Source organism: Nomascus leucogenys, chromosome X (assembly GCF_006542625.1).
Source record: "Nomascus leucogenys isolate Asia chromosome X, Asia_NLE_v1, whole genome shotgun sequence".
NCBI classification, from domain to species: domain Eukaryota; kingdom Metazoa; phylum Chordata; class Mammalia; order Primates; family Hylobatidae; genus Nomascus; species Nomascus leucogenys.
Window position 1 is genome coordinate 67859471 of NC_044406.1, and position 24365 is coordinate 67883835.

The 24365-nt window shown below is 37.7% G+C and overlaps 1 protein-coding gene across 7 annotated transcripts in view; it reads right to left on the bottom strand.

Moving 5' to 3' along the window:
• The window catches only part of ATRX (ATRX chromatin remodeler), a 296672-nt gene that overhangs the window by 12589 nt on the left and 259718 nt on the right, over window positions 1–24365 (bottom strand). For all 7 annotated transcript variants that reach the window (XM_030807617.1, XM_030807624.1, XM_030807622.1 and 4 more), the window contains 4 exons: window positions 4859–5008; window positions 3876–4001; window positions 3017–3112; window positions 2399–2527 (listed from right to left, as the gene is read on the bottom strand). In XM_030807617.1, the coding sequence (XP_030663477.1) occupies window positions 2399–2527; window positions 3017–3112; window positions 3876–4001; window positions 4859–5008 (501 nt within the window). The remainder of the gene's footprint in view (window positions 1–2398; window positions 2528–3016; window positions 3113–3875; window positions 4002–4858; window positions 5009–24365) is intronic.

The window sequence follows — 24365 nt, forward strand, 5'->3', positions numbered from 1 at the left end:
TGAAAAAGAAATTGAGAAAGTAATCCCATTTACAGTAGCCACAGTCAAAATTAAATACCTAGGAATAAACTTAATGAAAGAAGTGAAAAATGTCTATAATGAAAACTACACAATGCTGATGAAAGAAATGGAAGAGGGTACAAAAAAATGAAAATATATTCCATGTTCATGGATTGGATAAATTAATATTGTTAAAATGTCCATACTACCCAAAGCAATCTATAGATACAATGCATCCCTATCAAAATACCAATGACATTCTTCACAGAAATAAAAAAAAAATTCTGAAATTTTCATTGTACCACAGAAGACCCACAATAGGCAAAGCTGTAGTGAGCAAAAAGAACAAAACTGGAGGAATCACATTACCTGACTTCAAGTGATACTATAGAGCTACAGTAACCAAAACAGCATGGTACTGGCGTAAAAACAGACACACAGACCAAGAGAACAGAAGTGAGAACCCAGAAACAAATCCACACACCAGTGAACTCATTTTTTGCACAGGTGCCATGAACATGCATTGAAGAAAGGACAGTTTCATTAATAAATGGTGCTGTGGAAGCTGGATATCCATACACAGAACAATGAAAGAAGACCCCTAGCTTTTGCCATATACAACATACAAATCAAAATGGATTAAAGACTTAAATCTGAGACCTCAAACTATGAATCTACTACAGAAAAACACTGGGCAAACTGTCCAGGACATTGAACTGGCAAAGATTTCTTGAGTAATATCTCACAAGTACAGGCAACCGAAGAAAAAATGGACAAACAGGATACCACTAAGTTAAAAAGCTTCTGCACAGCAAAGGAAACAATCAACGAGGTGAACAGACAACCCACAGAATGCGAGAAAGTATTTGCAAGCTATCCAATTGACAAGGGATTAATAACCAGAATATATAAGGAGCTCAAACAACTGCATAGGAAAAAAAATCTAATAATCAGATTTAAAAATGGGCAAAATATCTGAATAGACATTTCTCAAAAGAAGACATACAAATGGCAAACAGGCATAGGAAAAGGCACTCAACATCATCAGTCATTAGATAATGCAAATCAACACTACAATGAGAGGCTGGGCATGGTCACTCACGCCTGTAATCCCAACACTTTGGGAGGCTGAAGTCGGAGGATCGCTTAAGCCCGAGAGTTTGAGACCAGCCTGGGAAATATAGTAAGACCCCGTCTCTACAAAACCAACCAACCAAACAAACAAAAAAGACAATGAAATATCATCTTACCCCAGTTAAAATGGCCTTTATCCAAAAGACAGGCAATAATTAATGTTGGTGAGGATGTGGAGAAAAGAGAACTTGTGTACACTGTTGTTAGCAACGTGTATTAGTATGAGCACTATGGAGAACGGTTTGGAGGTTCCTCAGAAAACTAAAAACAGAGGTACTATATGATTCACCAGTCCCACTGCTAGGTCTATACCCAAAAGAAAGGAAATCAGTATACTGAAGAGGTATCTGCACTCTCATGTTTATTGTAGCACTGTTCACAATATTAAGATTTGGAAGCAACCTAAGTATCAACTAACAGATGAATAAACAAAGAATATGTGGTACGTATATACAATGGAGTACTATTCAGCCATAAAAAAGAACGAGATAACTGCCATTTGCAATAACATGCACGGAATTGGAGATCATTATGTTAAGTGAAATAAGTCAGGCATAGAAAGACAAAGTTCACATGTTCTCACTTATTTCTGGAAGCTAAAAACTAAAACAATTGAACTTATGGGGATAGAGAGTAGAATGGTAGTTACCAGAGGCTGAGAAGGGTAGCAGGGAGTGGGGTAATGGGGGATGGTTAATAGGTACAAAAGTATAGTTAGAATGAATAAGATCTTGTATTTGATACCACAACAGGGTGACTACAGTCAAAAATAATTTATTGCACATTTAAAAATAACTAGAAGGGTGTAACTGGATTGTTTGTAACACAAAGAAAGGATAAATGCTTGAGGTGATAGATATCCTTTACCCTGATGTGATTACTATGCACTGTATACCTGTATCAGTATACCTATTATATACTCACAAAAATTAAAAGTTAAATAAAATACAATTGGCAAATGTGGTAAAACTCTGGCAAAAATTCCTACGTAGATGTCCAGAATATATGAGAAATAAAATTATATGGACTAGATCCTATGTAAACTTCAAGGATTCCCATTTAGGTAGCTGTTGCATTTTTGTAACAAAATATATTACTTTTACTTGACATTCCTGGGTTTTTTACATTTCTTCCAGAATTATCAATGACTATCCATCTGTCCATAGTAGGAATAATTACTGACATAGATGGCATACAAACTTATTATTATAAAGTCAAGAAAATTAAACATAACCTAGAAATAGTCAGACGTCAGAATTCTTACCATCTGTTGTTTTGTCAATACATCATTGTAGATTGCTTCTCTTCGTTTAACATCAAGCTCCTGGCTGGCTTGTCTACTTAATGCTAACGCCTGTACTTGGGCCTCTGAGAGATTCATGTTCTCCTTCCACTAAAAGAAAAATTTTCTATTTACTCCTTATTACTGTACAATTGAGGAAAAATAATTAAGGTATTTTAAGATATTCGGGATTTCCCAAGGTTCTAAACCCCCCTTTTCCTTTATTCTTTTCTGAAGAAAAACATGATGCAAAACAGGGTACTAAGTTGTTCACTGCTGTACCTGGGCTGGCTATCTCTGGAATGAAACAATAATTTAGATTTAATTTGTGCAACTGGTAATTAAAATGTTTATGTAAACAATGCATACATTTCCATGTTTGATTTCTGAATTCTTACATTTTACCCATTTCTCTTTTGTGCCAACATCTACGTAAAATTGCGGGGTTATGGTTTGGCACTATTATCCATCCATTTTACCAGTATTTTACTATTGCAAATCTATTTATAAGAAGGAAACAATTAAAAATTTTAAAAAATGGCAATGGGGGTGGAGGGTACAAATTGGAGGTTGGAATAAGACAATTGCCAATTAGCTTACTACAGCTGAAATTATATCTTCAAGAGGTTGAATCCTCACTGCTGTCACACTGTTTGTTGCTTCTACGACTTTTTCTCTTCCTTGATTAATGAGGTCCTAGAAGAATGCAAGAAATAAGTTATATAAGGCAGAAAGACAGCATAGTGTTAAAGTATAGGGAATCCTTCCCTTTGCCAATTTATAGCAGTCGGTCTTAAAACTCTTTAAATAATTGAAAAGAACAGCAAAATTCAGTATCAATAAAGTGGAGTAAAACATATCAATGCTCAAAGAGTCTTGTTAGGAAGATTAAAAGTTTGAGTTTTATCACACCAATAATTTAATAATTCAGAAGAATCCATAAGCACATTTTATAATGTGTTTCAGATTCAATTAAGTCATTATTGGTATAATAAAAACCCAGTCTTTCCTATTTAATTTACAATTGATTCTAGCTTTAAATCATTTATTTCATAATATTGGGCATTATATATTTAATTGTACATCTATAATGCACTAGAATAGAAGTTAATGAGTATATTTATCTTACTTTCAAACAGTAAGATAGCAATTTGTTTATTATAACTATTTTATAACTGAAGAAGGTGCTATTTCCCAAGCCAGTCAGCAGCCCTATTGTTTCTTAATTAAAATAATTCAAACTACATTAATTCACCGACTGATTCCTTTGTGCTCTGAACAAACCACATTTTACATTATGTTGGTTCAAAACGGTCAACAAATAAAACAAAAATTTATTGGTCTATTCAGGGGCAATCTTTTGGAGAATGTGATATTCCTGCATAAGGAACCCTCAACAACAAGGCACTTGAAATTGCCTTTAATTCATGTTAAACTACTTTTGTACTTCACAACTCACCTCCAGCTGTTGATTACTCATTGCTGACAGGGCTCCCAAATTGAAAGGAATATAAGGAGTTTGAGAGTTGAAACTGACAGGGGGTAAATTGGTCCCAGTTGGTATGTTGAAACGCATGGTCAGCCCCTAAAAACAAAAAAATTATGCACTTTTCACATTGTGATTTAAAACTTGAAATTCTACATCACCTACTGGTTTAGAAAAGAATCCACATTCTCAGATCCAGGAAATTATTAACACTCTTCCACACACAAACAAAACACCCTTTTCACCCGAAACCAAGATCTTATTACATGGAAAGCTTTAACCCCTAAAGGTGTACTTTTTTTTCTGATAATTCCCACAGAATGGGGGCAACTCAAAGAATTCTGATGAGACTCTGAATATCACATTAATGTTAAAGAAGTTTGGTACAATAAGTTAGGAGTTTGAAAAGGATTCAGGTATTAAGATAAGGTTTCCCATGCTCAGGCACATTTTTGCTCAAGTAGGTTGATGTTTAAAACAGATATAGAATGATCTTAAATAAAGTTGCTGCTGGAGCAAATGGCATTAATGTCTAATAATGAAATATTTTTGTGTTCTGATATTCAGCCAAAATTTAGATTTCATGGTATACATGCAAAGCTACATTTACTACAACCTCCAAACACTAAGCTCCTGTATGTTTGTTACTACAGACAGGGTACTGATGGGAGGTTAGTGATGCTAAATATATGGCTTCCCACTCATTTCTCAATTCAACAAATACTGGCAGAAATGGGATTACTACTCTTTAAGTGTAAACTGTTTTCTTCTGTCTTCTCCTCCTACTCTACCACTAAAGGTAGCTGAAACCAACCCATAGATTCTTCTAATTGCGGACCGTGTTCCTAAAACCCACTATATTATTATTACCTGTTTAAAATGTGACCCTTTTCTTCCTCATTGCTCTTTCAAATCACTAACACAACAAAAACAAAAACGCATTTTGCATAAACTACCTTCTTCTCTGCTTCATACTCAGCCCAAGCTGCTTTTCTTTCTTCTTCAGTCAACTCTTCTTCTTCTTTGTGGTCCAAAAGAGAATCATGTTCATGATATCCTACAATGTGTTCTTTATGTATCTGAAGGAGTTCGGCAAGTATGGTATCCTGTTTAGAGGGGTTGAAATAAGAGACAATTATTTTTCCCCTCTGGATAGTATAATATCTCCATAGTTCTATGGTCAACTGTACTAGAAACTAAAACCTGATTGCTATATATATATTTCTGATATATATGACAGATTACCTAAAAAACAGCAACAAAACATGTAACACCAGCCTCTTATGTAAGACTTTCATGTTTATACAGTATGTTTTAGGCATTCCATTGTTTTTTAATTACCACTTTTCAGATTTCAAGGTCTTTCCACCAACTTAACATTTTTTTCACATGCATTTTATTTTGTGCTTGATTCTGAGTTGATAAATGCTAACATAAGTCTGCTTAAATTAGTGATTATATTGGATGCCTGTGCTAGAAATCAAGGCTACTCTATTTATACATCATAAACAACTTTATTTTCACAATCATTTTAACTGCCAACCACTATATTAACAAAAAACTAATCTAAATTAATCTAAACAGTTATAGGACAATTTAACTGAAACATATAGCCCTTATATTCCAACTGCAGGAAGGTAAATGTTAAATTACACTGTAAAGACCCATGGGTCAAATTTAAATTGATATACATTTTTCAATTTATTATCATAGTATATATAGTTTAAAGAAATCATGGTATCTTAAGCCAATCTTTTTTTTTTTTTTTTTTGAGACGGAGTCTCGCTCTGTCACCCAGGCTGGAGTGCAGTGGTGCAATCTCGGCTCACTGCAAGCTCTGCCTCCCGGGTTCACGCCATTCTCCTGCCTCAGCCTCTCCGAATAGCTGGGACTACAGGCGCCCGCCACCACACCCGGCTAATTTTTTTGTATTTTTAGTAGAGACGGGGTTTCACCGTGGTCTCGATCTCCTGACCTCGTGATCCGCCTGCCTCGGCCTCCCAAAGTGCTGGGATTACAAGCGTGAGCCACCACACCCCGCTTAAGCCAATCTTTTAAGATTAAAAAATTAAAAGCTTAAAAATTGGGATCATTTATATACTCAGTAAGAACACTAAACTCCTGCTCTGTGTAATTATGACTGTGAGAGTGAGACACAAAGATAGACGGGGTGGGGGTTTAAAGTGAATTACAGATATGTTACTTTTAATAAATTTAAAATACTCACAAGTTGTTCATTAAGAAATCACATATGAAAACCTGGATCTATAAAAGGCAAATTAATTCACTTTACAGAAGGATTTTCCATAGCTTTTAACAAGTTTTCCCAGAACACGCTTTCTAAATTGTGAATTACTGATCAAATGAAGGTAGTGGAGGTATACATACAGCACATTGAATTCAAATTTAATCTGCATCTAGTGATGCTTAATGCACTCATAAATTTTTGCTAGACAAAGCCCACATTTGAAAATAATTATGCCTTTACACACCTTACGTATAGGGTCCAAAAAGTGGTAAGAACTCAAATGTGTATTAAATAACTCAAGATGAAAAATTCAAATCATGAGGCCCTAGGGTTTTTTTTTCTATATAATAGCAAATACTGACACTAATTCCAAATATTCTGATATTTAATATCTTGTAAACAACTTTTTATCTTGCTACCCCAATAAACATTTGAAACAATTATTTCCTTTCTTAACAGAACTGATATTCTTAATAGATACAACCATAATAGAGACTTTATAATTCTTTTTTTTTTTTTTTAAGATAGGGTCCCGTGTTGTCACCCAAGCTGGAGTGCAGTGGTTTGATCATAGATCACTGCTGCCTTGAACTCCTGGGCTCAAGTGATTCTCCTGCCTCAGCCTCCCGAGTAGCTAGGACTACAGGTGCATACCACTGTACCTGGCTAATTTTAAAAATTTTGTAGACATAGGATCTCAGTATGTTTCCCAGACTGGTTTCAAATTCCTGGCCTCAAGTGATCCTCTCACCTTGATCTCCCAAAATACTGAGATTACAACAGGTATAATCCATTTTGAGATGTATGTGTGTGCTATTTCCTTTGTTGAAAACAAAAAACAATAAAAGACCATACAAATGACAGGACTCAATAAAGTCTGCTGATAGAATACATGGATGCTAACAGGCTTAGTTACTTTGAAATGTTAACTAAATGCTTCTCTCTCACGCCAATGTAGAAACTTGCTATCAAAGCTGACTTCTCTGGCTTATGCCACATACAATAGGTTTATCATCACTAGATCAATCTCCAAAGTCCACTGTTACTGACCAGGCAGGCAGGAAGACAGGCCAATCTGCATTAATTTATTCTACTAAAAGACAGGGCTTTCTTAAATGTGTAACTCCTATGCCCACCCCCCCAACACATACATGCCAAACACAACTCAAGAGATAATAAAACCAGATAACATTGACTAACATTTTTAACACATTTACCAAATACAATGAGAAAAGTCAGGTGTTCTACAAGACACCAAATAAATTACAAGATTAAAACGTTCTATGGATAATCTCTAATTTTACTTCTGTCTAGCAATAAATGATCTTAATCATAGTCAGATCAGTTCATTTCTCTAAGAAAGCAAACTGGTTAAGAGAAAGGCCAAGAAAACTGTATACTAGGAACTAATTCATTTCTATCTGTGCTACTGATTCTCTCAATAACACTGGATAATAACTTAGTCTAGCTATGACTGTAAATTAAATATGGATGATACACACATTCTCTGCTCACGTGTGTAACAGGATGATATGAAAATACCAGGAATAAACAAAAGCATGAAAATACCCAATTCTTTGGAAATAAACACTGTCAAGTGTGGTATTTATTTCTCAATTATAAACACCACAATTTATAACATTAATTATGTCTAATGGTTGGAGGGGAAGCCTTTCCAGAAATGCATGTGCACATACACATATACACAAACTCATATACAGCCTTTTAAAAAATGTCTGAGATACCAGGAAAGCTTTATTAAGTCAGTCTTTAGCATCCTATAATTTCTAAGTCCAACTGAGTCATCATAGAATTAGTAGAAATTGAGGCCCAGAGAGGCAAAGTAACTTTTTCCGATTATACAGCTAAGGACTACCTGGGACTGGAAACTAAATTTCCTGGCTCCTATGCAGTGATGATTCTATCACACCACAACAATGTCTGTTTTATTGAGATACAGTTCCTCTACTTCCCAGAACTATTCCCTTAGATAAAAAAAGATAATTCAATGAAAGATTCCAGGTGAGGGGGAACTTATGTCTATTTTCTTACTTTTAGCACTTTTTAACTTTTATTTATTTATTTAGAGACAGAGTCTCGCTATTGCCCAGGCTGGAGTACAGTGCTCACTGCAACCTCCACCTCCCAGGTTCCAGCGATTCTCCTGCCTCAGCCTCCCGAGTAGCTGGGACTATAGGTACTCGCTACCACGCATGGCTAATTTTTGTATTTTTAGTAGAGACGGAGTTTCACCAAGTTGGCCAGGCTGGTCTCGAACTCCTGACCTCAAATGATCCACCTGCCTCGGCTTCCCAAAGTGCTGGGATTTCAGGCATGAGCCACAGAACGCGGCCTGCACTTTTGTACTTTTTGAACTTTTTAAAACAAGCATGTTAATTTAATAAAAGAAAACATAAAAACTAAACAATGACAAGTCTCAAGACAAACTTGTGAAAGGCCAGTTCATGCTTATACTATACCTGACAATAATACCATGCACTATTTTACCATTTTCACCTTCAGCAGATACTTATTTTGAGAAATGCCATTTCTAAACCCCTTTAATGTATTCACCCCACTAATTCCAGATTTAAAACCTATCCTATCAAGTCAGACATGACTGTCTAAGGTCAGGTTATGGTGAAGGTTCAGCCTCTAATGATGCAATAAGTTTCCTTTTGACTTACAGTCAACTGAAATGCCAATGTAAGTCACAGTAAAAGTACATGTGAATTTGTTTTCTATCTTAAAAATTTTCAGATTTTTTGCCTAAAACATTACCTCCATCCTGGCTACTATAATCCCTCTTTTCAAAGAACTGAACAAAACAAAGAAATGCAAACAATACTAATATCCAATTACAAAACCAGGAAATAACTACCAGTACCATTTGTTATTTTATTCCTCCACACATTTACACACACACACCTTTGCATAAAAATGGAATTGGACAAAGGGCAAGATGGCTGATGAGAAGCAGCTGTGGTCTGTGGCACTCACAGAGAGGCATGAAAAGGGGTGAATGAATCCAGCACCTTCAAATGAAATATCCAGGTTCTCACATTGGGACTGAATAGGCAAAAAGCACGGAGAGCAAAGAGAAGGGCTACGGCCCATCCAGGAGCCACGTGGAGCAAAAGGAACCCCCACCCCCCAGCCACGGGAGGCAGTGAGTGATTCCCGCTCAGGAAGCCACCACGCTTCTCCCATGGATCTTTGCAACATGAGGAGCAGGAGATCCCGTTGTGAACCCATTCCATCAGGACCTTGGGTCTGATACACAGAGCTGTGGAGTCTCAGCAAAACAGCAGCTCAGGCGCACACAGAGATCTGGGAGTTTTGCATGCTCCTGCCCTGGGATCCCCGCCAAGGCGTAAAATCCATCCATATACATCCCTAGGAAGGGGTCTGAATACAGGGAGCCAAGCAGCATCGCTCGGCAGGCCCCATTTCCATCGCACCTCACAGGCTAAGACCCACTGGCTTGGAATCTCAGCTAGCCAACAGTAGAGGGCTGAAGTCCGCCTGAGACAAGACCAAGTTCCAGGGGGAGGGGCGGTCGCCATCTCTGCAATTCAGGGGAAATAGCCAATATAGCCCGCCAGCTGTGAAGAGTGGACACGGCCCAGAGGAGGAGCGGCCGCCCACAGCGCAGTGCAGTGGCCTTGCCAGATAAGGGGGCCAGACTGCTTCTTTAACCAGACGGACCCACTCCAAACTGAGCAGGACTTCTCATGCAGGGTCAGAGATCTGATCTCTCGCTGGGAGGGAGCTGGGGGTGGCGGGGCCGGGGCGGGGGGGCAGCTGATATCTCTGTGGTTTCTGGGGAATCAGTTGTTCCAGCCTGCCCGTTGTGGAGAGTGCAGACCACCCAGACAAGGAGCACCCCCTCCTCCCCCCCCACAAGGCTCAGTGCAGCTGCCTTGCCAGATTGTAGCCAGACTGCTTCTTTGACAGGCCCCGACCCACTCCTGCAGACAGAGATCTGATCTCTCCATGGGAGGGAGCTCCCCAGGGGAGGGCCCGCGGCCATCTCTGTGCTTCCGTTAAATCAGCCATTCCAGCTTGCTCGCTATGGAGAATACAGGTGGTACAGAGGAAGAAAAGGGTCCACCCCAGTGCAACATACCTGCTCTACCAAGAAGCAACCAGACTGCTTCATTGAGTGGGTCCCTGATCCCATCCCTCCTGACTGGGTGAGATCTTCCAGTGCAGGTTGCCAGCCGCCTCCTGCAAGTGCTGGAGAAGCCAAGGAAACTGGGGTCTGGAGCAGACCCCCAGCTAACCACAGGAGCCCTACAGTAGGGTGGCATGATTGTTAAAAGAAAAACAAACAAACAGAAAACAACAGCAGCAATGTAAACAACAAAAAAAAAGGCCCCAGAAAAAAAACCCATTCAAAGGTTACCAACCTCAAGGATCAAAGGTAGATAAACCCACAAAGATGAGAAACAATCAATGCATAAATGCTGAAAACTCAAAAAGCCAGAGTGCCTTTTCTTCTCCAAATGACTGTAACACCTCTCCAGCAAGAGCACAGAACTGGGCTGAGGCTGAGAAGAATGAAATAACAGAAATACGCTTCAGAAGGTGAGTAATAACAAATATCGCTGGGCTAAAAAAAGCAGGTTTTAACCCAAGGCAAAGAAGCTAAGAATCATGATAAAACAATACAGGAGCTGATAGCAAGAATAGCCAGTTTAGAGAGGAACATAACCAACCTGATGGAGCTGAAAAACACAACACGAGAACTTCACAATGCAAACTATCAATAGCAGAAGTGACCAAGGTGAGGAAAGAATCTTAGAGCTGGAAGACTATCTTTCTGTAATAAGACAGGCAGACAAGAATAGAGAAAAAAGAATGAAAAGGAATGAACCTCTGAGAATTATGGGATTATGTAAGGAGACCAAACCTACAACTGATTGGGGTCCCTAAAACTGACAGGGAGAATGGAACCAAGCTGGAAAACATACTTTAGGATACCATCGAGGAGAACTTCCACAACCTAGCAAGACAGGCCAAAATTCAAATTCAAGAAATGCAGAGAACCCCAGTAAGATATTCCACTAGAAGATCAACCCCAAGACACATAATCATCAGATTATCCCAGGTCGAAATGAAAGAAAAAATGTTGAGGGCAGCCAGAGAGAAGGGCCTGGTCACTTACACAAAAGGAAGCCCATCAGACTAACAGCAGACCTCTTAGTGGAAAACCTGTAAGCCAGAAGAGATTAGGGGCCAATATTCAACATTCTTAAATAAAAGAAATTCCAGCCCAGAATTTCATATACAGCCAAACTAAGCTTCATAAGCAAAGGAGAGATAAGATCCTTTTTAGACAAGCAAATGCTGAGGGAATTCATCACTAGCAGGACTGCCTTGCAAGAAGTCCTGAAGGAAGCACTAAATATGGAAAAGAAAAAACCATTATCAGCCACTAAAAAATACACTGAAGTACACAGTCCAGTGACACTATGAAGCAGCCACACAAACAAGTCTGCAAAATAACCAGCTAGCATCATGATGACAGGATCCAATTCACACATAACAGTACTAACCTTAAATGGAAATGGGCTAACTGCCCAAATTAAAAGACACAGAATGGCAAGTTGGATAAAGAGTCAAGCCCCATCAGTATGGTGTCTTCAAGAGACCCATCTCATGTGCAAAGACACCCACAGGCTGAAAATAAAGGGATGCAAGAAAATTTACCAAGCAAATGGCAAACAGGAAAAAGCAGGGGTAGCAATCCTAGTGTCTGACAAAACAGACTTTAATATAACAAAGATCAATAAAGACAAAGACAAGCATTACATAATGGTAAAGGGTTCAATTCATCAAGAAGAGCTAACTATCCTTAATATATATGCACACAATATAGGAGCACCCAGATTCATAAAGCAAGTTCTTAGAGACCTACAAAGACAATTAGACTCCCATACAATAATAGTGGGAGAGTTTAACACCCCTCTGACAATATTAGATCATTGAGACAGAAAATTAACGAAGATATTCAGGACCTGAACTCAGCTCTGCATCATGTGGACCTGATAGATATTTACAGAGCTCTTCACCCAAAAACAACAGAATATACATTCTTCTCATTGCCACACAACACATACTCTAAAATTTATCACATAATAGGAAAATACTCCTCAGCAAATGCAAAAGAACTGAAATCATAACAGTCTCTTAGACCACAGCACAATCAAATTAGAACTCAAGAATAAGAAATCCACTCAAAACCACAGAACTACAGGGAAATTGAACAACCTGCTCCTTAATGACTCTTGGGTAAATAATGAAATTAAGGTAGAAATCAAGAAGTTTTTTGAAACTAATGTGAACAAAGAGAAAACACATCAGAATCTCTGGGAGAGAAATTTATAGCACTAAAATGCCCACATCGAAAAGCTAGAAAGACTGGGCGCAGTGGCTCATGCCTGTAATCCCTGCACTTTGGGAGGCTGAGGTGGGTGGATCACTTGAGTTCAGTAGTTCGAGACCAGCCTGGCCAACATGGTGAAACCCCATCCCTACTAAAAAATACAAAACATTAGCCAGACGTGGTGGCAGGTGCCTGTAATCCCAGCTACCTGGGAGGCTAAGGCAGGAGAATCCCTTGAACCCAGGAGGCAGAGGTTGGAGTGAGCTGAGATCGTGCCACTGTACTCCAGCCTGGGCAACAGAGTGAGACTCTATCTCAAAACAAACAAACAAACAAACAAACAAAACAAAATAAAACTAGAAAGATTTCAAGTTAACAACCAAACATCTCAACTAAAAGAACTAGAGAACCAAGAGCAATCAAACCCCAAAGCTAGCAGAAGACAAGAAATAAGATCAGAGCTGAGCTGAAGGAAACAGAGACATGGAAAACCCCTAAAAAAAAAAAAAAAAGAAATCAACGAATCCAGGTGGTGGTTTCTTAAAAAAATTAATAAAATAGTTAGACCGCTAGCTAAGCTAATGAAGAAAAGAAAGAAGAATCAAATAAAATAAAAATGAAATAAAAAATAAAATCAGAAATAAGGGGGACATCCCCACTGACCCCACAGAAATGCAAACAACCATCAGAGAATAATATAAACACCTCTGTGCATATAAACTAGAAAATCCAGAAGAAACGGACAATTTCCTGGACAAACACACCCTCCAAGACTGAACCAGGAAAAAACTGAATCTCTGAATAGACTAGTAACATGTTCTGAAATTGAGGCAGTAATAAATAGCCTACCAGCCAAAAAAGGCCCAGGACCAGATGGATTCATAGCCGAATTCTACCACAGGTACAAAGAGGAGCTGAATACTGAAACTATTCCAAAAATTACAGAGGAAGGACTCCTCCATAACTCATTCTATGAGGCCAGCATCATCCTGATATGAAAACCTGGCAGAGATACAACAAAAAAAGAAAACTTCAGGCCAATATCCTTGATGAACATTGATGCAAAAAAATCCTCAATAAAATACTGGCAAACTGAATGAAACCAGCAGCACATCAAAAAGCTTATCCACCATGATCAAGTTGGTGTCATCCCTGGAATGCAAGGTTGGTTCAACATATGCAAATAAATAAATGTGATTCATCACATAAACAGAACTAAACACAAAAACCACATGATTATCTCAATAGATGCAAAAAACATCTTCAATAAAATTGAGCATGGCTTCATTGTTTAAAACTCTCAATAAACTAGGCATTGAAGGAACATATCTCAAAATAATAAGAGCAATATATGACAAACCGATGGCCAATATCATACTGAATGGGCAAAAGCTGGAAGCATTCCCCTTGAAAACTGGCACAAGACAAAGATGCCTTCTCTCACCACTCCTATTCAACGTAGTATTGGAAGTCCTGACCAGGGCAATCAGGCAAGAGAAAGAAATAAAGCGTATTCAAATAGGAAGAGAGGAAGTCAAATTATCTTTGTTTGCAGATGACATGTCCCTATAGCTAGAAAACCCTACTGTCTCAGCCCAAAAGCTTCTTAAGCTGATAAGAAACTTCAGCAAATTCTCAGGATATAAAATCAATGTGTAAAAATTACTAGCATTCCTATACACCAACAACAGGCAAGCAGAGAGCCAAATCATGAATAAACTCCCATTCACAATTGCTACAGAGAGAATAAAATACCTAGGAATACAGCTATCAAGGGGAAAGCAAAGGACCTCTTCAAGGAGAACAACAAACCACTGCTCAGAGAAATCAGAGAGGATACAAACAAATAGAGAAACATTCCATGCTCATGGATAGGAAGAATCAACAGTGTGAAAACGGCCATACTTCCAAAAGTAACTTACAGATTCAACGCCATTCCCATTAAACTACCACTGACAATTCTTCACAGAATTAGAAAAAAAAAAACTATTTGAAAATTCATATGGAACCAAAAAAGAGCCCAAATAGCCAATGAATCCTAAGCAAAAAGAACAAAGCTGGAGGCATCATGCTACCTGATTTTATCTATACCACAAGCCTACAGTAACCAAAACAGCATGGTACTGGTACAAAAACAGACACATCGACCAATGGAATAGAATAGAATAGAGAACCCAGAAATAAGACTGCACACCTACAGCCATCTGCTCTTTGACAAACCTGACCAAAACGAGCAATGGGGAAAGGATTCCCTATTTAATAAGTGGTGCTAGGAGAACAGGCAAGCCATATGCAGAAAACAAACTAGAACCCTTCCTTACACCATATACAAAATTTAACTCAAGATGGATTACAGACTGAAATGTAAAACTCCAAACTATAAAAACCCCAGAAGAAAATCTAGGCAATACCATTCAGGATATAGGCATGGGCAAAGATTTCATGAGAAAAACACCAAAAGCAATTGCAACAGAAGCCAAAATTGACAAATGGGATCTAATTAAACTAAAAAGCTTCTGCACAGCAAAAGAAACGATCATCAGAGTGAACAGACAACCTACAAAATGGAAGAAAACGTTTGCAATCTATCCATATCACAAAGGTATAATATCCAGAATCTACAAGAAATTTAAACAAATCTATGAGAAAGAAACAACCCCATTAAAAAGTAGGCAAAGGACATGAACAGACATTTCTCAAAAGAAGACATACTTGTGGCCTATAAACATATGAAAAAAAGCTCATCATCACTGATTGTTAGAGAAATGCAAATCAAAACCACAATGAGATACTATCTGATGCCAATCAGAATGGCTATTATTAAAAAGTCAAAAAACAGCAGATGCTAGAAAAGTTGTGGGGAAAAAGAACACTTTTATACTGTTGGTGTTCAACCATTGTGGAAGACAGTATGGCGATTCCTCAAAGACCTAGAGGCAGAAATAACATTTGACCCAGCAATCCCATTACTGGGTATATACCCAAAGGAATAGAAATCATTCTATTATAAAGATACATGCATGCGTATGTTCACTGCAGCACTATTTACAAAAGCAAAGTCATGGAATCAACCTACATGCCCATCAATGATAGACTGGATAAAGAAAATGTGGTACATATACCAGATGGTACATATACACACTATGCAGCCATAGTGTAAAAATAAAGATCATGTCCCTGTAAAGATCATGTCCTTTACAGGGACATGGATGGAGATGGAAGCCATTATTCTCAAACTAACGAAGGAACAGAAAACCAAACCCCACATGTTCTCACTTATAAAGTGGGACCTGATCGATGAGAACACATGGACACATGGAGGGGGACAACACACACTTGGCACCTGTGGGGGGTTGGGGGAGGGAGTGCATCAGGAAGAATAGCTAATGGATGCTGAGCTTAATACCTGGATGATGGGATGATCTGTGCAGTAAACCACCATGGCACACGTTTACCTACATAACAAAGCTGCACATGTATTCCGGAACTTAAAAAAAAATGGAATTGAAGTATATGTAGTTTTGAAACATACTCTTATCTCTTAATACCTTTCCGTGGATATCATTTTACATCAAATCCAACCCTTCATCATTTCTAATAGCTGCACAGTGCTTATATAGTTATACTTTATCATCTATTTAATCATTCCCTTACTTAAGAGTGTATTAAAACATTAAGACTGCTTCCCGTTTTTATTACCAAATCTGCAAACAAGGGTTAATGAATAAAGTTTAATGTATTTCAATCACTTCTTTATATGATTATGCCAAAAATATTCAAAGACTAAAGATAAGTATGATTTCCATAATTTTCATTTTAACAAAGAAAAGACCGTGCAAGTAAGTTAACTGGTTTTTTAAATTGAAAATCATTTATGTTGTTCATAAGCAGGAAGGCAGAAGTCTTTCTTTCCTCCAGAGTGCTATGTAAGACATGAATAAGAGAAAAAAGATATAGGATTTCTGATACAAACTGTTTCTAAATCTTCCCCTTTTAAATTAATAGCAGCATACTATCAATATAAGAAACAAATAATGAAATTAAGAGGATAAAAAAGTATTTGTAACAGGATCTTCAGATTATTTCTTTGGGAAAAAACAGTTTTGCAAAGTCCAGAGCAAGTTATAAAAGTTAATAAAGAAAATTTCATCCCAATACACAACTGGTGGAAAGGTTTTTGTTTTATCCTGTAAAAGCATGCATTTATATTAGTTGCTAGAGTAACACTATTATTGAAAACAATACTGGAACAGAATCTATAATCACTAGGCCAACAGTCATCAAAATGAGATTTAAATTACATCCAAATGTGTACCTTTACTTTTCTTTGTCTAAACTTTTTTTTCCTTAAATAAGTGAAAAAGCTTATACACGGGAAAAGCGAGGTCTATATTCTAGCTCACAATCTAAATTAGTTTAAGCTTTTAAAACGACTAGTTCAATTAATAAAACAAAATTAATGATAAATTAAAAGTTTAAGTTAATTTACTTAGAAGTTTAAAGTATTTGGCAAGCTGACAAAAATTCCCATCTAATTAATTCTGAAATTCAACCTTGAAAATAAAATATCTAAAAAAATAATCAAGGCTTTGCCTGGGGGTGAGGGAGGGGGTTTGCCACGTTTCAAAAATATTTTGCTTGCCATTACTTTGAATTTGAGTTTTATAATATCTGGAAATAAAATCACCAGAATACTTAACTGCCACATGACCCACTCAAAAAGCTATGAAAAATTCCTTTTATTGCTTAAATAAATCTAGCTTCTTAGTAAAGAAATTTAATATTCCTGGTCAAAAAGCCTCTACTTTCAAATTTGAAGGCTCTTTCTTCCCAAACTACGCTGGAAAAAATGCAGTGAATTTGGTAAGTAACTAGAGAGCTTATTGAATGAAACTCACATAACACCTTGTATCAGATTTTTGGTCACGAGCACATAACCTTTGCCAAAGAGCATTTATAAATATATCCTGATTCCCAAATTGTTGGTATGAATAAGATAGTGACAACTACAGAACTTATCACTTTAAATGAAAGAAAGGGCAGGCCTGCCAAAATGACTTAGGTAGAAGGTAAAAGCCTCCTTTGATAAGAATGTTTTCTCCTTAACACTTAAAGAACTAGATACTATATTTAGCAATTTACCTTTAAAAATTGGATATCCATTACAACTATTACATATGCCACATGCCACTGTGAGGTAGAAAGTCATCATTCTAGATTTTATATGACTGCAGTGACATTCTAGAGGTTGCAGCTTTCCAAGTATAGCCTGAATCGAAAGTCAATTTTCATTCTACACAATCTTGAGTTAACATTTCACAAACATTGTTACATTCTCTAACTCAATTATAGGTGCAATGTAAAAAGGAAACAGAAGATATGAAATAGGAATGAAAGCAGCTATTTAGCAGTTCAAATTATGTCTTTTTTTGAGACAGAGTCTCACTCTGTCACCCAGGCTGGAGTGCAGTGGCACAATCTCAGCTCATTGCAACCTCTGCCTCCTGGGTACAAGCAATTATCCTGGCTCAGCCTCCCAAGTAGCTGGGATTATAGGCACCTGCCACCACCACATGCCTGGCTAATTTTTTTTTTTTTTGTATTTTTGTAGATACAGGGTTTTACCATGTTGTCCAGGCTGGTCTTGAACCCCTGACCTCAAGTGATCTGCCCGCCTCAGCCTCCCAAAGTGCTGGGATTACAGGTGTGAGCCCCCATGCCTGGCCACATCTTTTGTTTTTTAAGAGACAGGGGCTCGCTATGTTGCCCAGGCTGGAATGCAGTGGCCATTCATAGGTGTGATTATGTATTGCATAGCCTCGAACCCCTGAGCTCAAACAATCCTCCTGCCTCAGTCTCCTGAGTAGCTGGGACTACAGGGGTGTGCCACCATGCCTGGCTTTCAAATTATATCTTAGAGAAAGAAAACATTAATAAAAGATAAGAAGTACAATAATAAAAAAAGGAAATAAATAAGGCCATCTAGTAATTCTTACACTGATCAAAATCTCTCCTGCAATTTATATTCCTTTAAGGGTCCAAAATAATAAATCTGATGTAAAAAACTTGGTCATGCAAACACTAGTAATGGAAGAGACAAAAGTGAGGTATTCACCTACTTAAGCCCTTAAAAGGATCACAGCTTCAATTTCTTGCTACTCTTATTCCAGGAATGTTAAAAGACTTACATGTATGAATCAGTCAACCTAACCAATACAGTAACACCACTTTAGGATATTAATATACAGATACTGTGACATTCAAATATCTATATTAATTCAGAATCATTAATCATTCCAACATGTTATGTTCTTCTGAACTTTAAATGAAAATGGGGAAAAAATTAAAGGACATATAGCTTTGTTTCCCAGGTTTCTCTCTACAATGGATAATTTCATGAGCAGGTTGCATGAAATGTAAACACCAATATAATCTCTGCAATCAACTTATTTGATAAAAAGATCTGTTTCAGTCTTTTGAATTTCAGAGGTAAATTTAATGGAATGATTTAAATTATATATACTTACACACACACACACGCACGTGCACATACACCAAAAAAAAAGGTGGTAACTTTGTCAACTGGGAGACTTTAGGTGTAGTGATTAAGATCATACGCTCTGGAATACTGCTCTCTAATAGTACTCTCTGCAACGACGGAAATGTTCTGTGTTTGCACTATCCAAGACAGTAGCTACAAGCCACATGTGACTACTGAGTATCTGAAGTGTGACTAATGTGATGGAGAAACTGATTTTTTAACTTAATTTTAATGTAAATGTAAGTAGCCATATGGAGCTAGTGGCTCTTGTATTGAACAGTGAGTCTCAAGCAGATTTTAATCGTAGTTCCACCACTTATTAGCCCTTTGTCCTTGAGCAAGTTACCTTGCTGAACCCTCAGTCTTCTGGTACATAAAATGGGCTACTAAGCATCTACTTCATGGGATTATTATGGAGATTAAATACTACACATGAAGTGCTTAGTACAGTGCCTGGTTTACCAATGACCTTTCTGTCACTAAATCTAACTGGTCAATTCTCAGACCTGATCCTATCTTACTCATCAGTAACGTGTGATAGAATTTAATCACTCTCTACATCAAAATACTCTCTTCTCTTGGCTGGCTTCTGGGAGAACTCTACTGGTGTTATTTACCACTTTCTACTATTTCTAACACCTTTTCTAATAGTGTGAAAGCTGACCCTCACCTTAAAAAGAAAAAAAAGAAAAGAGACTGGCATGGTGGTGCACACCTGTAGACTCAGCAACTTGGGAGGCTGAAGTGGGAGGATTGCTTGGGCTGAGGAGTTCAAGACCAGCCTGGGCAACATAGTGAGACTCTATCTCTTAAAAAAACGTATTTCTATACAGAGGTGTTTTATACCCTAACCAAGTTTTTCTAATAAAAAATTGAGGAGATGTTTGACAGGACAAATTATCTGATATTGGAGTTGTCCAAGAAAATCCTAGATATATGGCTGTCATAACTTTAGAAAGACCAATAGTTATTACCTGTCCTGAAAATATATATATATATTTTTAAAAACTTAGCAGATACACAATAACAAAGTCATGGAATCAGCCTAAGTGTCCACCAATGGATGACTGGATAAAGAAAATGTGGTATGCGCATGTTCTCACTTATAAGTGGGAGCTGAATGATGAGCACACATGAACACGTTGAGGGGAACAACACATGTTAGGGACTGTCGGAGTGAGGGTTGAGGGGAGGGAGAGCATCAGGAAGAATAGCTAATAGATGCTGGGCTTAATACTTAGGTGTTGAGGTGATCTGTACAGCAAACCACCATGGCACACGTGTACCCATGTAAATCTGCACATCTTGCACATGTGCCCCTGAACTTAAAAGTTGAAGGATAAAAAAGGAAATGTGTGTATACACACACACACACACACACACACACACCATGGAATACTACTCAGACATAAAAATAAATGAAATCATGTCTTTTGCAACAACATTGATGGAACCAGAGAGGCCATTATCTTAAGGAAATAACTCAGAAATACAAAGTCAAATACTACATATTCTCACTTATAAGTGGGGGCTAAACAATGTGCACACAGGGACAAACAGAATGGAATAATAGACACTAGAGACTCCAAAAGGTGGGAGGGTGGGAGGGAGATGAGGGATAAGAAATTACATATTGCATACAATTAACACCATTCAGGTGATGGTTATGCTAAAAACCCAGACTTCACCACTGTGCAATATATCTGTTTACAAACAATGCACTTGTACTCCCTAAATCTATAAAAATAAAGAAATTTTTAAATTAAAAAAGTTAGCTGATGCATAAAGGACACCTCTCATTACCTAAAATGAAAAACACAGTAGCCTGAGCAATTGTGAGGATCAAATAATGTTGGAATGATAAGAAACTTTGGAAGTAAGTTAATTTGCTGCTCTTACTTTACCAGAGACTGAGGCGCAGACATTAAGTGATTTGTTAGTAATTTTTAAGTTTACGTAAAGGTAAAGGGCCTTGTTGGATTTTTTTCTTCTCTTTATGAATGCTAACTTTGCTCCATTTTTTTTTTTTTGTTGTTACGGAGTCTCACTCTGTCGCCAGGCTGGAGTGCAGTGGTGCGATCGTGGCTCACTGCAACCTCCGTCTCCCGGGTTCAAGCAATTCTCCTGCCTCAGCCTCCCGAGTAGCTGGGACTACAGGCAAGCACCACTACGCCCAGCTAATTTTTGTACTTTTAGTAGAGACAGGGTTTCACCATGTTGGCCAGAATGGTCTCAATCTCTTGACCTCATGATCCGCCCGCCTCGGCCTCCTGAAGTGCTGGGATTGCAGGCATGAGCCACTGCACCCAGCCACTTTGCTCCTTAATAGTTGGGTGATCCTTTACTACAAAAGAATAACATCATCTATAGCTCAGAGCTATTGTAAGGAGTAAATGAGACAATGTATTTAAAGGTAGATAGTATAAGCACTCAATATAGATATTACTCCTTTTCCCATACTGGTTTTTAAAAAAATATTAACCCCTTTTTACATGTCATTCATAAAACATTCTTGCCAAAAATGTATGTCATGAATCTAATCAAGCCTTTACATCTAATTTCTGATTTCTAGTATACAGAATATATAAGAGGTAGAACATATAAGAGGTAGAGTAAGTTCAAACACCATCAGGAAATAAATCCAGAATGGAGGGTGAGAAAATGAATGCGCTAAAATAAAAGAGATGTAACAAAGAGAAACAACCACCACAGACTAACAGCAGATCTCTCTGCAGAAATCCTACAAGCCAGAAGAGAATGGGGAACAATATTCAACATTCTTAAAGAAAAGAATTTTCAACCCAGAATTTCATATCCAGCTAAAGTAAGCTTCATAAGCGAAGGAGAAATAAATTCCTTTACAGACAAGCAAATGCTGAGAGATTCTGTCAACACCAGGCTTGCCTTGTAAGAGCTCCTGAAGGAAGCACTAAACATGGAAAGGAACAACCAGTACAAGACACTGCAAAAACATGCCAAATTTCTTCATAGCGTTAAAGACCATCAATGCTATGAAGAAACTGCATCAACTAACGGGCAAAATAACCAGCTAGAATCATAATGACAGGATCAAATTCAAACATAACAATATTAATCTTAAATGCAAATAGGCTAAATGCCCCCACTTAAAAGACACCGACTGGCAAATTGGATAGAATCAAGACCCACTGGTGTGCTGTATACAGGAGATCCATCTCACTTGCAAAGACACACATAGGCTCAAAACAAAGAGATAGAGGAATATTTACCAAGCAAATGGAAAACAAAAAAAGCAGGAGTTGCAATGCTAACCTCGGATAAAAGACTTTAAACCAACAAAGATCAAAAGAGACAAAGAAGGGCATTACATAATGGTAAAAGGATCAATGCATCAAGAAGAGCTAACTATACTAAATATATATGCACCCAATACAAGAGCACCCAGATTCATAAAGCAAGTTCTTAGAGGCCTAGAAAGAGACTCAGACTCCCACACCATAATAGTGGGAGACTTTAACATCCCACTGTCAATATGAGACAGATCAATGAGAGAAAATTAACAAGGATATTCTGGACTTGAACTCAGCTCTGGACCAAATGGACCTAATAGATATCTACAGAACTCTCCACCCTAAATCGACAGAACAATGCACTCTTCTCAGCAACTCCTTGCACTTATTCTAAAATTGACCACATAATTGGAAGTAAAACACTCCTCAGCAAATGCAAAAGAATGGAAATCATAACAAACAGTCTCTCAGACCACAGTGCAATCAAATCAGAACTCAAGATTAAGAAACTCACTCAAAACTGCACAACTACATGGAAACTGAACAACCACCTTCTGAATGACTACTGGGTAAATAACAAAAATTAAGGCAGAAATAAAGAAGTTCTTTGAAACCAATGAGAACAAAGATACAACGTATCAAAATCTCTGGGACACATTCAAAGCAGTGTGTAGAGGGAAATTTATAGCACTAAATGCCCACAAGAGAAAGCAGGAAAGATCTAAAATCGACACCCTAACATCACCATTAAAAGAACTAGAGAAGCAAGAGCAACAAATTCAAAAGCTACCAGAAGGCAAGAAATAACTCAGATCAGAGAAGAGCTGAAGGAGATAGAGACACAAAAAAACCTTCAAAAAAATCAATGAATCCAGGAGCTGGTTGTTTGAAAAGATCAACAAAATAGATAGAGCGCTAGCCAGACTGATAAAGAATAAAAGAGAGAAGAATCAAATAGACGCAATAAAAAATGATAAAGGGGATACCACCACTGATCCCACAGAAATACAAACTACCATCAGAGAATACTATAAGCACCTCTATGCAAATAAACTAGAAAATCTAGAAGAAATGGATGAATTCCTGGACACATGCACCCTCCCAAGTATAAACCAGGAAGAAGTTGAATCCGTGAATACACCAGTAACAAGTTCTGAAATTGAGGCAGTAATTAATAGCCTCCAAACAAAAAGAAGTCCAGGACCAGATGGATTAACAGCTGAATTCTACCAGAGGTACAAAGAGGAGCTGGTACCATTCCTTCTGAAACTATTCCAGTCAATAGAAAAAGAGGGAATCCTCCCTAACTCATTTTATGAGGCCAGCATCATCCTGATACCAAAACCTGGCAGAGACACAACAAATAAAGAAAATTTCAAGCCAATATCCCTGATGAACATCAGTGCAAAAATCTTCAATAAAATACTGGCAAGCCGAATCCAGCAGCACATCAAAAAGCTTATCCACGATTAAGTCGGCTTCATCCCTGCGATACATGGCTGGTTCAACATACGCAAATCAATAAACATAATCCATCACATAAACAGAACCAATGACAAAAACCACACGATTATCTCAATAGATGCAGAAAAGGACTTCAATAAAATTCAACACCCTTTCATGCTAAAAACTCTCAATAAACTGGGTATCGATGAAACGTATCTCAAAATAATAAGAGCTATTTATGACAAACCCACAGCCAACATCATACTGAATGGGCAAAAACTGGAAGCATTCCCTTTGAAACCTGGCACAAGACAAGGATGCCCTCTCTCACCACTCCTATTCAACACAGTATTGTAAGTTCTGGTCAGGGCATTTAGGCAACAGAAAGACATAAAGGGTATTCAATCAGGAAAAGAGGAAGTCAAATTGTCTGTTTGCAGATGTCATGATTGTATATTTAGAAAACCCCACCATCTCGGCCCAAAATCTCCTTAAGCTGACAAGCAACTTCAGCAAAGTCTCAGGATACAAAATCAATGTGCAAAAATCACAAGCATTCTTATACACC